We start from the raw sequence: 14,986 nt of genomic DNA, 5'->3' as shown, positions 1-14,986 counted from the left end.
AAAAAAAGCATGCTGTATTTCAGTTACCTTCTTATTGCATTTTTCACAATGATATGCATTTGCACCTTCCAGTAAGTCTCCTTTGACATACTGTTCCAAGGAGTCAAGCAGGTTTTGGTGATTTCTTATATCTACATTCAGTGTTGTAAAAGATTCTTCACATTCGTACCTACAGTTGTTGGCAGAATAGGTTAAGTATGCTGAACTAGTAATTTTACCATTTTAAATAAAATAGTCTTATAATGAAGCAACAGTGAGTCATTAATCATGGATTCTATTAATACCTTGTTATTAATATAGTACAGTGGTACCTTGGCTCACGAACTTAATCCATTCCAGGACTCTGGTCGTGACCCAAATTGGTCATGACCCAAGTCAAATTTCCCCATAAAGGTCAATGTAAATAAGGTTAATCCGTTCTGCAACTATTTTTTTACTCAGAAAACTTTGAAGCAAAGTGATAAAGAACAACAAAGATCGCGGCCATCTCCCGCACCCCAGAGATCATGCAGGGGGGTGGGGAAGATGGGCGCGATTGTGGGCATGTTGGGGGGGAGGAAGGTGCGCGGAGGGGAGGGGGGCGCGGGCACACTCGGGCAGGGAACACTGGCGCAATTGCAGCCATCTCTCCCCCCCCCCAGCATGACCACAATTGCGCCAGTGCAGGGAAGGCAGGTGGCTCGCGATCGTCACCCAATGCAGAGTTCGTGACCTGTGGCAAAATTTTTATGAAATTTCAGTTCCCCACCCGATTTGGTCATGAACTGAGGCCTTTGTGAGCCAAGGTACCACTGTACTCTCATTTCCAATCATTTTTTCTCAACTATCAGTGCTTCTCTCCACAGTAAAGGAGATTCTCCGTGCTTCATACAAGCAGTTTAGCACCACCTGCAACATTTACAGTGTCTTAGTACTTAATGCTCCTCATACACAGTCCCAGCTGTCAGCAGCCTTATTAAGGATTCACACCCCAAATACTAAGATTTCTGTGCCAATTAAGTGAGCACAAGTAAACAAGCATTTGATGAATTCAGACACACAACCATCAGCAGGTCTGGAAGAACCCCCACCCCCCCGTTTGCAGAAGTACAATTTTTTAAAAATTCAATACACAAGGGAGGGAGGAATCCCAAAGCTATACAATGAGCACTAAGTATGTTCACTGACCACAATGACCATGCTTACTGGCCCCATATGGATATGGCGAAGAGACAGTTGCAGGAAGACTGAAACAGCATGTCCAAGAAGAAAGCATGGACAAGCAACACTTCACACTGCCACATTTATTGTAGGTCCAACTTGTCAAAAAGGAAGGGGAAGTTGCAGCTTCAGTACTGATCTAAGTTGGCTCAAAAAAGAGATTTCCCTTAATTGTCAGCAGCAACACCCTTTACCTCCACTCATCCGTACAATTACTTATTGCTTGTCTGGAAACAGCAGTGTGAACCAGGATGCACACAGAGAGATAGCTCACAAAAGCAAGATCTGGCCAAAGTTATACATGCCTTAATTGTATTAAGGCTGGACTATTGTTAACACACTCTACATGGGGTTGATCTTGAAGAGAACTCAGAAACTTCAGTTGGTGCTGAAGGCTGCTGATCAAACAAGATTTAGGATGCATGTCGCTGTGCTCCTGTATCAGCTTCACTAGCTGGGTGCATTAAAAAGTGCTGCTTACAAGTTTTAAAGTATTAAATGCTTTAGGGCACAACAATTGGTCAGCCACATGTTGGGGATTACATGAGCAGAGCCGGCTGGAGCTGGGGGTGAGACTAAATGGCTCAGGAGGCCCCTTCTGACTAGCTTTGTTTCTATGTTTCTACACATTGGGAGCATCTCTGCTACAAGTTCCTGCCCATTCCCTCTAGAACCTAAAGGACCTTTCAGCTGACTCTATCACTGCCCCAAGGTGCAGCTAGTGGGAATGAGGAAGAGGACTTTCTCTGTGGCAACACTCAAATATAAATATAGTAAATAGTATTACTTCACCAGCTGCAGTTGTACCTTTCTGAGCCATCACAATGATGGAAATAGCTTCAATTTAATTTTTATAATCTGGCTTATGCTAACTTTCCTCATGTGTTCATGGGTAAATCTGAAATGATGGCTATGAATATTTATATTTTTGGGACCACCCCATAATAGTTTCAGTACGCTTCCAAAGACAGGATTTTCATTAGATGACAATCATCACAATAGCAGGCTTTGATTTTCTGAAATGAGAAAGATATACCTATCTTCCTATTAAATGAAACACTTACCTATGTGGGCAACCCTGACAGATCTTCTGATCAGCAAAGGATCCACCCAAAACTTTACTTAGCATTGCTGGGTGACCCAAGGCTTTTAAAGCTTCATCTAGACTGTCCACCAAAGAATTAAAAAATTCTAAAGCATCATGCTGTTCACGCAGATTTACAGGTTCACCCCAGAGTCTAGAATGAAAAAGATTCACTCAGTATAAGACAAAAAGAGGGAAAATCAAGGAGTTTTACATCACGTTTACATAATTTCTTTTTCTGTAAGTACAAGTGTATCTTATAATTAGGTAGCAATTAAATAAAAAGACAAATAAAATATATGACCCAATAGTATAAATCACTAAGCAGTAGATTGACACATCCATCCCCAACAATCTGTGACCTCATTCCTAGGTGACAAAATGGTGGAGGTCATTTGGGACCATGATTAGACTCCAAAATGGTTCTGGAGGAGAAGGAATGAGCAGTTTGTGGTGGGAGAGGGTGGGGCTTCTAACAGTTTCTCCCTCCCCTTATCCTCTCAAGAGCCATTGCTTCAGAAGTGCACCAGCAGCAACGGGAGCACTTTTGTGCACACTACCATCCATTACGCCTTTGCTGCCCAATAAAAAAACACTAGCGTGTCCACTTCAAAGACTGCTAGTATTCTCTCCAGAAGTGCTTCAAGACCAAAGAATGGTACAGAAAATGTCTCACTGTTGAGCTACTATAGCTGCCAGCTTTTAAGGGTTTAAAAGCAGAGAAGAAAAAGAGAGAAAGAAAGGGAAGAAAGGGAAGCTTCTGTGGCCGTTGTAAGCCCCCTTCCTCCTGAAATGTGCTCAAATAATTTTATACCCTTTCACACTTTTGGGCTCACCTGAAATGCATCTCCAAGCAACAGAAAAAACAACCAATTCTATTTCACATATGAAAGGCTATACACCTTAGGGTCCCGCGCCTTCTCCTACCTTATACAGCAAAACAGGCAGAAGTTACAGTATCTGCTGACATATTTCTCCATGACTTCAGTATATCCTCAAGCAACAATTGTTTTAAAATAGCATGATAAAGTTTTCCAGAAGTGAATGTTTGTGCATAAGAACTTTGCTTGGTTCAGTTTTGTAATGAAAACAAATATCCAGGCTTGGGACATATCAGACACCATGTTGTTTAATTCTAAGTGTATGCCTTTTTTATCTGGATCTGGTTGACAGATCTTGGGATTTTTGGCAATAACAAAGTAGATCTGACAATTATGCCCATTCGTTCCTGTTATACAGAGCCATTATTATCTACTTGGGCCTCAGAACTTACATCTTACTCCTGAGCCCTAGTCTGTGTGTGTGGGGGGGGGGGGGGGTAGTCTGTTTACGTGGGTAGGCACTTTTACACAGGAACTTACAAGCATGAACTGCATTTCACACATTAAGCTTTCTCTTCACTGTAAGTGAGGTTACATGATCCCAAGGCTTGTTCCTTCATCCTGCCATACGCATATCCTACAGTGTTCTGTCTGAATTACCTGAATATCTTCATCTAAACAGTGTTACATGTTTTGCTCCTTGGGTCATTTTATCTTGCTTTCTCAGTTAAAAAGGCAGGTTGCTTACCTGTAACTGTCATTCTTGGAGTGGTCATCTGTGCATTCACACATATGGGCTCTGCGTGCATGCGAGGAGCCTGTTTGGGAAGATTCCAAAGCTAATCAATTACTATTCAGCAGAAGTTCTCCCTTGGGCATGAGGGAGAGGCTCCTGCCTGATCCTCAGTTCTGAAGACATGAGACTATCATTGTGGAAGAGGAAAGGACTCATGGAAGGAAGGTAAACATATAGCTACAAGGAGCAGAGGAGGGACTTCCCAATTCACGCACAATAGTGGTCAAAGAACTGAGGATCAGGTGGGAGCCCCTCCCTCACACCAGGGTGTGCCCAGGGGAGGGGCTCCCTCTGAATAATAAATAATTAGCTTTGGAATCTTCCCAAACAGGCTACTTGCATGCATGCAGAGCCCATATGTATGATGCACAGAGATCATAAAAAATAACTATAAATAAACCCTTTTAGTTTAGCAGATTTCACATAAATACAATTCATCTTATGTTAACTTCCCACTTACCTGAACTGCTTCCAAAATCCTCTTGGTACATAGTACTGTAACCTAGACGCTGCTAAGTGACCAAAGATGACTTGAAGATGTCTTAATACACCTATGTTGTATTCCTTCCTGTCTTCTGTTTTACTTAAAGTTGGCTTATCTTCATACTGATGTGGATAGCCAAATACTTCATCTCGTGGGTCAACATTGCTCTTTAAAGTATTTTTTTGGGAAAAAAATCAATGTAAGAGAGATTATATACATAAAGAATGAAGCAAAACAAGAAGCAAGCAAACATGAACAGATACTTTGGGCTAGCTTGTGATACAAATTCTGGGTCAACCCCACTGGTAAAGCCGAGTGGGGTGGAGATGCAAGATGCTGAGATGGATTGTTTTCCACAGCTGGGAACCTGATCTTGACAGAGGACCCTGTTTCTTAACCAAAAACTTATTTTATGGAAGCAGAGCAGCAGCAGGAGGGCTCTGCAGAAGAAGGTGTTTAGAAAGTATCTCCTTTAGCGCATCATCCACTTAAGAGGGTTGGACAGAGGCATCTGGTGAAACAGTACAAATTCTTGGGAGCCAGGTTTCTCTATCTGGATCATTTGATGTCCATTAGTGATCTTTAATCACCATTCTCTTGTATTTCAGCCAGAGCAACCAGCAGTAAACTTTGCAGGAAGCAAAGCACTGGTAACTTGGTAACTTCCTGCTTTCACTGGAACTGTGAAAATATTTGATTTATTCTGTGTGTAGAACCCAGGGATGGCTGGGTCTTTTGCTGAAACACTCATGAACTGATTCTTGTCAAGGATTCTTGTCAATCTGTTAACTGTATATTTTTACAGAGAGCACAAAGGCTTATTTTCAATTACTGGAATTATACTGTAAAAAGGTTTTACTCAAACTTTTGCTTCAGCTCCAGGAAGTCAGATTACAAGTGTGTGCAGTCACTACTTTATATATGCAACCCTTTAATGGGACAGTTGGAGATCAAGGCATGTTGTGTGGACCTGCCCTTGAATGATTTTCATGGTTTAAATAAAACTCATAGAACTTAACTGAAGGTCGTGTGAGAGTTTAACTTTCAAGTAACCCATGATAGCTGGATTTCCACAACCCACTACAAGCTCCAATTAGGGGCTGCATACTTAAACATGTCCAGCCTAACATGTCCAGCATGCACCACAGCTCATCATGGGTTAAATAACTCACAACCACCAGGTTAAGTTGTGCAAACCAAATTTGTATGTGCCCTCCTTCATACTGGACCCTAATTAATCCAAAATCTACTGAAAGGATAGAACTGTTTTAATTCCAATTTAGTTAACCACCATTTTACTGAAGTTACCTTTCTACCGCTATAATTTAAGTAATTTGCACAGGGTTACCCATTCATTGCTTATTTAACCATTCATCCCAACTAGTTCTTTGATCTGCTGCTCTATGAGTGCTCAGCTATTAGTCAGTGTTTATTCTTGGCTTATGACTCTAGCATGAGCAATTTTTCTTCATACATTTATATTATTTAATATATAAAGCATGTATCAAACAAACAAACAAACGGGACAGCAATGAGCCCAAGGCTTTGAACAAAATGCTAAACAAGCTACAAATGTAGGTTTCCTACAGTCAGACCCACAGGTAGGAAGAACCAAGCACAATGATTGAGCAGCAAGAACCAGTACACTCAATAGTTCATAACATTCTTTTGAGCCCTGGCTTATTATGAGAATTATCCAGTGACTTGACTTATGTTACTCTATTACAAATCTTAGTGTCCTATCACAAGAGGGAAGAAATAAGCCTCAGAATTACACACATTGGCACTTGCACTTCCTTTTTCCTTCATTCATGTGGTTAAATTAGATGCTTCCAAATCTAGTTTGGAATGAGCAGCTAATTTTCACATAAAATATTATTTCATAAAATCTTTATTCCCAATCCAGGATCAAACAGCAGTTTTAGTTCCTTACTTGAAAGCAAACTATGATTTGCCACATACTAAAAGTGAAAGCTTATCTCCTCCCCTCAGGCACTCTTCAGTCTCTCATTAGCATATTGTAGTTTGAGTTGAGCAAATGTTTCCCAAGCTGCGGCTGGGATCACATTTCTTCTCACTCTCAAATTCCTCTTTTCTCTTTATTCTCAGATTAGTTTTACATATGAAGTGAGCTGAATGCTAATATTCTAGAGTTAAATGTTCTGGGTGTTCAACTAAGGCAAGCAGTTGCTTGATGAGAAAAAGTTCAGAAGGCTTTAACTATTGTTCAAAATTTGCCAATAAAAAGCTTATGCCTAAATAAAATTGAGTAATATATTACAAAGAACATATAGACAATATTCAGAGAAAGAAACAATCAGGAACTTTAAAGCAGGTACACACACTGATACCATTTATGAACATGAGAACACAAAGTTTTGGTTGTTTAACTTAACAAAAAGTGATACCCTGTTTTAAAAAAAATTGTATTGCTAAAAACTAACATAAAAGCATAGGGATAAATCTGACTGTGCTAACAGACATCTACTAACAGAGTCTTCTTTTCTCCCCACTGCAACCTCTATGCTGCCCAAAAAGCAGCTTCAGTGGATGTTTCGGCCTTCTAGAACAGCTTTTGAAAGTGCACAGAGGCTGAAGAGAGGAGGAGGAGGAGGAATCACCTCTTCTCAGGTTCACTGGTGTAAGTGGTCCTGTCAGCAAAATAATACCACTGGAGGTATGTCTTAGGACTTTCAGAATCTCACATCTTATCCTGCTATTTGTTGTTTGGTCAAACACATACCGCTACATACACCTTGTTGTAATTGGATATATAGAATTATGGAAAATACTGAAATGGAAAATGTATGCCTAAGACACTAAAATTATTAGTGGCAAGAAAAATTAATGCTACCTCATTGTCTTGCTTCTCATCTCCAGACATATCATCATCTACATCACTGCCTGTGCCCTCTATGGCAAGAATTCCATTCCTGATGGCAGGTATCATATATAGTTGTTGAATGACAGAATTCATGTAACAAGTAGCACCAGCATTTTTCAGTCCTACAAATCCTTTTGGGGGTCGTGGTCCAACAGGTGGCAGATATTCCCACTCAGTTAGTGCTTCACAAGCTAGAAGAGATTAAATAAATTATAAAATTAACTTCTGAACAGCTGCTTAATACTGAAGCAGTATATTTCAACCTTTGCCAAATGAAATTAGAATTCATTTGCATGTATACTTATTATTTTAGTCCTTAATGATGAAACAAAGATTTCATATTTGCATACAGTCAAAGAATGCCCACAATGACAAGCTAATGAAAGTCAAATAGGAAGTTATCCCTTTAAACCATTACACTTATTTGAAGATCACTTGCATTCTTATTAGATTTGTAATTCAGTTAACTTTTTTGAGGCTGTAAGTGACAAGGGGCAGCATCCAAAAGGCTGTGCTTGGAGTTTCCTCACAGCCACGGGAGCATTGCAGTTTGAGAGTTTCTAGCGTAGTAATATGTCCCAACAGAACCATTTCAGACTGAGAGCCTCTGGACAAGTCTCTGATATAGAGCAAGGAACTGAGATTAGAACATTCTAACAATAACCTATACAAGAAAAACTTGGATAGGCAGGAAGAAATTCCAATCAGAGTTGTTCTTTATGCAGTCCACCTACCAATTATAGTTACTGCATCTAAAGTGGAACTAGCAAATAACACTTCCATTTTTTCTTTCCAAATAAGTTTTTATAACATAAACATTCTTCAATTGCCATTAATATATCTGTAGCATAACCTGTATTTGCATACATCATATTACATAGAAAATAAAATCTATGAAATAGTACATACTTGTTATCGCGGTACCTATATAATACATTTCAGTCAAAGTATCTACTATTTGCTTGAGGTTTCGAACACAACCCACTGCCAGTGCTACTAGCAGCTCAAATCCAGCGTTAATGGTAGCAGGGGAACTACAGACTGGTATGGCCTGCTCAGCCGGCAATTCTCCATTCCTCATGTACTGTAAGTAAACATTAGAAGCTGGAAAGATGAAATCATCTATTAGTTCCTGAAAAGCAAAGAAGAAAAAAAATCCAGTTATTAATGTCTTAAGCATTTTAGAGCATGAAGGAAAAAGAACTAACTCCAAGGAAAAACCCCAAATCACTGACACTCAATGTATAATGCATGACTTTATATATTATCCTTTTAAAATATTTCTTAGTTGCCTTTCAGGGCAGGAGTAAACACTGAGGTGGAGCAGGAAAGAAAAGAACTTGAAGGCTCAGCTTGGCACACCATCAGTGAAAGTGCCTTCCATGAAAAGTTTTAGGCCAGATATGCCATGACGGACACCCAACTGTTCACTTTTTATCCCTTCATTGAAGCAGCTGCTGTCATCACACTTGCTGCTCACATCTAAATAAGACAGCAATGATTGCAGCTGCTCAGATAAAGCGATTCCAGGGGGAGGAAGTGACCTGTCACTATCTTTCAGAAGCAAAGAACAGATTGTCGTCACCTTGCTAATGACTTCATAATGATTTCAGAATTTCTACATAGCAATTACTTACCTTAATAAGATTAGCACCTCCCTTTTCACAGCCAATATGGTATTTTTTTTCTGGAGTTTGAAATGCCAATAATTCCTTTGTTACACCAAGGTGACCTTCTAAGATAGTCTCTTCTACACCTGTTTCTCCAGTTCTTTTCACTTCATCCTAACAAAGAAGAACATAAAGTCACATCAGTCCTTGGAATTAATTTCAAATAAAACACCTGATCTTATTAGTAAATGTTAATATATTTTATTAAAAATATTTTACTGCCATCACATCCTACAAATTGGATGACCCCAGCAGTAAATATATATTTTTAAAACACCCCAATCAGCAAAGTTAAAATAAAAACTTACCCGAATCCTTTTAAGCCAGTCAATTTCATTATTAAGCAGAACTTCAGCATTGGGCACATTAATATTACTGTTATATGCATAATTAAGAAGATGTCTTAATAAAGTGAAGTAATCCCCTGAATGCTTTGCACGTTCTCGTGCAGTGCTCTGAAACAGAAAGAGACTATGAGTAATTTTGAAAGGGTATTTGCATTAATAGTCACAACACAATTATTTTTAACAATCCAAAAACCTTTCATATTTAGTAGTGGGAGACTTGAAGAAATTAGCAGCTCTATTTCAAATCAAAATGGAGGCATATATCTTTTTTAAAATGCCCATCTAGCAGAAAATGAAGGGCAAGAGGATGTGCTCCTACTTTGCAAAGCTCCTGAGTTTGGGAGGTTATGGACACTGACAGGACTGTGCCCTAAATGTATATTCTGTGCCATTTCTAGCATGGAAGTGCTATCCATCTGTAGGTGCAACATGTCAAGTGTGGCTCACAGCAGGAAAAAACTTCAAAATATTTAACACAAAGAAAATTAACCATACCTTAACTTATACATAACATATATTTGTTAATTGCACTGAATTCTTGGAAACAAAATCTAGAAGTATTTCACTGGCAAATGAAATAAAGTATCTGTATCAGGAATTTCATACACATTAGTGTTAGCATAAATAGGTACATTTTAAATGTCTTACCCCTAATACAGTAAACAACAGTGTAATAAAGAAAAGAAGAGGTCTCTGTCCCATACAACATCTGGTAGCCATTAAGAAGAACTGCTCCTGTGCCATCTGACGAACAGTTCTGAAAATGTTAATCAGAGATATTTCTATTAACAGTTTGTGAGCAAAATAAATCCAAAATAAATTGCATATAAAGGTTTTATGCTGCTCTACCCAGAGGTTTGAGCATTCTATCATGTATGAATCTTAAAATTACAGAAGCTACTTTACATCAAGCAAAACCTTAGTTTTAGTTACTGTTGCTCACTGGTTCCTATTTGCAGGAAGAACCAAACTGTAGGAAAAGAATTTACATGCACCATTTCTAAATATTTATTTCAGGAGTCCCCAACCTTTTTAGATGATGTGGACACATTTGCAAAATGGCTGTCACAAAATGGCTGGAGGCTGTGTAACTGGCAAGGATCTGGGGAAAATCTAGCAGGGGGAAACAAACCATAGCTGATAATATGGGGACCCTGAAACTCCCCTAGGGACCAAGTCCCCTATACCCTCTGAGTCTGGTAATGTGAAAAACTGGCATCTATTAAGTAAAATTTTGATGAAATCCTGGAAGGGAATTTTTACGACTAATCTTTTTTTTTTTTTTTTTTTTTTTTTTTTGCCCCCACCAGAGGAAGGAATCTTATATCTGCAGGCAGGAAAACTGGAAGATGACATTTCTGGTTTATATCCTGTTCGCAGAGAAAGAACAGTGATTGTAGCAAACATAAAGATGAACACATGGAAGGATGTTTTTGCAGGAAACCATAATCCAACTCAGTGGGCTACGGTTGTAAGATCATGTAACTGTTGCCTGCGTATGTATTTGATTTCATACAGGAGCTTTTTGATCTGTTCTGGGGCCAGAGAAATCAAGCTCTTTTTTCACTGTTATCTTCTGCTTCTATACAGATGATCATTTTGAATGATCAAAGGTGACTCAGTCTAGTATTTATCTGGAAGCCATGGTTATCCAGGGAGGAAAGGGAGGTAGAGAGCCCTTTCCTCATTTTAAAATGGGACAGAGCCCTGAATAAAATATCATCAATAGGGGTAAATATGTATTCCTTGAAGGCAACCTACTGGCACCACCAGCTTCATGAATACACTCGGTGCTAATGTTAGATCAAAAAAGAGGGTTTAGCACTGGAAATTACAATGTTTAAATGCAACCCTAAAGTATCTCTTGTGCGTGGGGGCTATAGGCACATGAGGATCAGCCTCTGTGAGGTCTACTAAAGTCAAGAATTTGTTGCTGTGGAAAATCTTTTGTATGGTTCTGGAGAGCTTCCATCCTGAATGTGTGGCGCACCACAAACATAGTAACAAAGTTTAGTCCAGGGGGCCCTCCAGTTCCTTCCTTTCTTCAGGCTCACAAAGAATATCAAATGAAATACAGGAAGAAAGAGCTTAAAGAGTAATGCATGCTAAAATCTTTTAAAAAGAAGAAATAAAACCACTTACTTGCTGTGACAATGCAACAGCAAGTCAATGATAAATGTCTGCCATGCTTTTTCTTTACTAAGTGCATCCAATGCTGTTGGAATCAAAGCAAAACAAAGGGTCATTGCTTCAAGTGCTTCACAACAAACTTGTTCATCTTCTGCATCTGGTTCATTGCCTGCATTTGTCTGTAAAGTCAAGCAGAAATAAGAAATAAACATATGAGAAGAGGAACTAATATGAAAAAAGGAACTAAGAGACAGGTGTTTTTCCTAAAGCATCATGTACTGTCCACATTTAAAGCAAGAGCCCTATATACATTGAATTAATGAAGTCTGGTCTTCGGACACAAACTAGCACTGAGAGACACATGCTATTTTACTGGTATCTTAAAGTCAGGCTTTACAAGTGAACTGAGTGACCAAGTCAGTTACTAATGAGTTGCATCATTCAGTATTATCAGCACTGACTGGAAACAGCTCCTCAATGTTCCAAAAGGGATTATTATTATTGTTATTGTTATTGTTGTTGTTGTTGTTGTTGTTGTTGTTATTATTATTATTATTATTATTATTATTATTATTACTATTACATTTTTATGCCGCCCCTTGCCGAAGCCTCGGGGCGGCTTACAACACAATAAAATACATTGAAATACGATAGAACATAATATTTTTTCTTAGTCTTGGCTAAAGACGCCAGGGATTGAACCTGGAACTTTCTGCATGCAAGAAGGTGAGCTCTACTACTGCACAGTGGCAAAGACTAAAATATTTGAAAAGCAAGAGTTGGAAGGTAAGCTCCATAAAGCCATTTTTATGAGAGGAAAAAACTAAACTTAATGTCCATCTTTATTAGGAGGTAAGACAGGTTGTAACTGCTGTTCTTCACATGGTGATCTGTGCACTTGTACATATGGGTTAATGTACTTGCACAAAACAGTATTTTGAATATTTTAGAACTAAATGAACTTTTTGGCAGGAAACACCTTTCTCTGCATGTGCTCCAGGTATGGCTTCCAACTGCACCTCAGTTCCAGGTCCACTGCAGTAGTGAAAAGCAACTGTGAGGAATTATATGCAAGAAGGGTGGGTTGTGTGACTACACTGATGACCACTCAAAGAGCTACAGTTACAGGTAAGAAACCTGTCCCCCTTCATGGTCTCTGTGACTCACACGTAGGAGTGGCTATGAAGCAATGGCTGAAAAAACAGCCATATCAAAGGAATCATCATGCCTGGCTCTGACATCTAACTGATAGTGCTTGATAAAAGGGGAAGGTTAAGCACAAGTGGCTCAATGCAAAGCTGTTGTATCGGTATTTCTCTGATGAATGCAAAAGAAGAGGCTATTTCCCTTGCAGAGTGACATTTCAACTGGAGGGGCAACAGCAGGTGAACCAAATGGTAAGCCTACTAAATAGTTGATGTAAGTCATTTGACCAGGTACTGAGAGGAAACTAGCTGGTGTTTGCTGGGTCTGGGAAGAGGTGGGTAGTTTTCCCAAAGGATGATGTTCTGTCAGCAAACAAGGTAAGAGCCTCATGTTTGTCCAGTGAATGGAGTCTGGTCTCCAGCTAGGAAGCCATGTGAAGAAGGAAAACCAGTAGCATTATGTTCTGGTTTAAGTGAAATTGGTATACAACTTAGGCAAGATAATGCAACTGGGACTGAGGACCACCTTACCTTTGTGAAAATTGAGGAAAGGTGGATCTTGCTGTAAGGCACAGAGTTTGAAATCTCTGTGTGCAAGATTTAGAGCAACTAGGAATGCAGTTTGCATGGTTTGAAGACACAGTTCTATATCCTGGCTAGTGGTCTTAATACTTTAGTGGTTAGCTCAGTCAGTACCACAAACAGACTCCATGGTGGACTTGTTGTCGTGATTATGATTATTTCTATACCACCCAACAGCCAAAGCTCTCTGGGCAGTTACGACAACACATAAAATACAAACAGCAATAAAAATGTCATAAAAGGTTGCCATACAAAATTTAAAACCAAATTTTAATCAAATGCAAAAAGCAACAACAGCTTATACAATTTAAATCATAAGACCTGTTTCAGTCGCTAACAAACCCCTAATATAATAGAAAGCTAATTAAATGCCTTGTGGTAGAGGACAGTCTTAACCTGGTGCTGCAAAGATACTAAAGTTGGCACCAGTGGGGGTTTATTCCATAACTTGGGACTCCAGAAGGGTATAAGGTAACTAGAGGGTATACGTTACTCAGGAAGCTAAGCTTTTGTATATTAGTGATATTAATCCACTGATAGTATTTTAGAAGTATGATATCACTGCCAAGTATACGCTGATAGATGAGAAGTCTAGGCCTTTTACTTTAAAGTGACAGAAGAAAGCCTAGAATGATGAGTATGTCACAGGAAGCTATAAAGGCAAAGTTCTGAAAGCTTTTCTACTGCATTGCACAGGAAGTACAAGTGGAAGGATTGTGGGAGGCTATGAGTACTTCTCGTACCTAGGTAGAGAATACATGTTGTTGAGGACTTTCTATGCAGTTAGGCAAAGAAACAGAAGATCTGGGTATCCGATCTGTTCACTGTTTATTGGGTTGAGGTCCAGTTTGCATGAAAAGTGAATGAATGTGGCTGAGAGAGAAGACATGCCAACCCTAAGTGCTAGGGCCACAAGGAGTATACAATATGCCATGTGCCCCATACTCTTTATCTGGTTTACCACTTCTGTGATCAGTGGAAAAGAAAAGAAGGCTTAAGTTAGGCACAACCCACCAATGTGTGAAAAAGTACCTTTTAGAGAATTTGGGTCATGACCTTTTCTGGTGCAGAACTGGTGACACTTGGAGGTTTCTACTAAGGCAAAAAGTCTATTTTGGGATATTCCCATTTAACAAATGTTGTTTTGACTAGCCCTAAGTGCAGTTAGCACACATTTGGGTATGTTCCATATCTGCTTAGTGTGTTGGCCATGGTGTTGCTCATCCCCGGCAGATGAATGGCAATTGGGATGATGAGGTACCATAGGCAACACTCTCAAATGTCAAGAATAAGGTTGAGCTACAACAACTGCATGCTCCCTTATTCATTGATACGGAAGACAGCAATGGTCTTTTCCATCATAACTTGGATAGGCGTCTCACAATGGCTGTCTCAAAGTTAGGTGACTGGGTCCTCCATGAGGTCAGATGATGACAGAGGTACTCTTGTGAAGATACAGGCTGAAGCAGTGTGTAAGGAGTACCTTTGTGCAACTTAAGTCTTTTTCAGGATTTTTTCCCAAGGGAGAGCATGAAGGCGCAACAACCTATTTCTCTGGTCTATTTAATAAAAATCTTACAAGGAGGGCAACAGCCTTCCTTCTCTGTGTATCTGAAACACAGAAGGCACTCTAAGTCAGATGATGGAATCCTTCCAATGCAGTGAGTACACTTTTTGAAGAAGGTTTGGGGCCATGTGTCTCTGACAGGCAAAGGAAGAAAGGAGAAAAACTCATGAAAAAAGGATAGCAGAAGAAAGAGGAAATTCTCATTAGTGCCTCAGAGGGCGGGAAGAAAGAGAACGCAGAAGAAATGGAATATAAAAAGGATTGCAGGGGGGCTGT

General features: G+C 39.4%; 1 protein-coding gene across 3 annotated transcripts in view; it reads right to left on the bottom strand.

Annotated features, from left to right (window-relative positions):
• USP9X (ubiquitin specific peptidase 9 X-linked) overlaps positions 1–14,986 on the bottom strand; it is a 94,104-nt gene that overhangs the window by 26,168 nt on the left and 52,950 nt on the right. For all 3 annotated transcript variants that reach the window (XM_044442142.1, XM_044442141.1, XM_044442143.1), the window contains 9 exons: positions 11,429–11,595; positions 9,935–10,043; positions 9,248–9,394; positions 8,907–9,053; positions 8,179–8,401; positions 7,240–7,460; positions 4,362–4,552; positions 2,265–2,438; positions 28–169 (listed from right to left, as the gene is read on the bottom strand). In XM_044442142.1, the coding sequence (XP_044298077.1) occupies positions 28–169; positions 2,265–2,438; positions 4,362–4,552; positions 7,240–7,460; positions 8,179–8,401; positions 8,907–9,053; positions 9,248–9,394; positions 9,935–10,043; positions 11,429–11,595 (1,521 nt within the window). The remainder of the gene's footprint in view (positions 1–27; positions 170–2,264; positions 2,439–4,361; positions 4,553–7,239; positions 7,461–8,178; positions 8,402–8,906; positions 9,054–9,247; positions 9,395–9,934; positions 10,044–11,428; positions 11,596–14,986) is intronic.

The sequence above is a fragment of the Varanus komodoensis genome, unplaced genomic scaffold (assembly GCF_004798865.1).
Source record: "Varanus komodoensis strain SLA01 unplaced genomic scaffold, ASM479886v1 scaffold4, whole genome shotgun sequence".
Taxonomy (NCBI): Eukaryota; Metazoa; Chordata; class Lepidosauria; order Squamata; family Varanidae; genus Varanus; species Varanus komodoensis.
The sequence above is the reverse complement of the archived record's forward strand: the minus strand, read 5'-3'. Positions and strand labels throughout refer to the sequence as shown.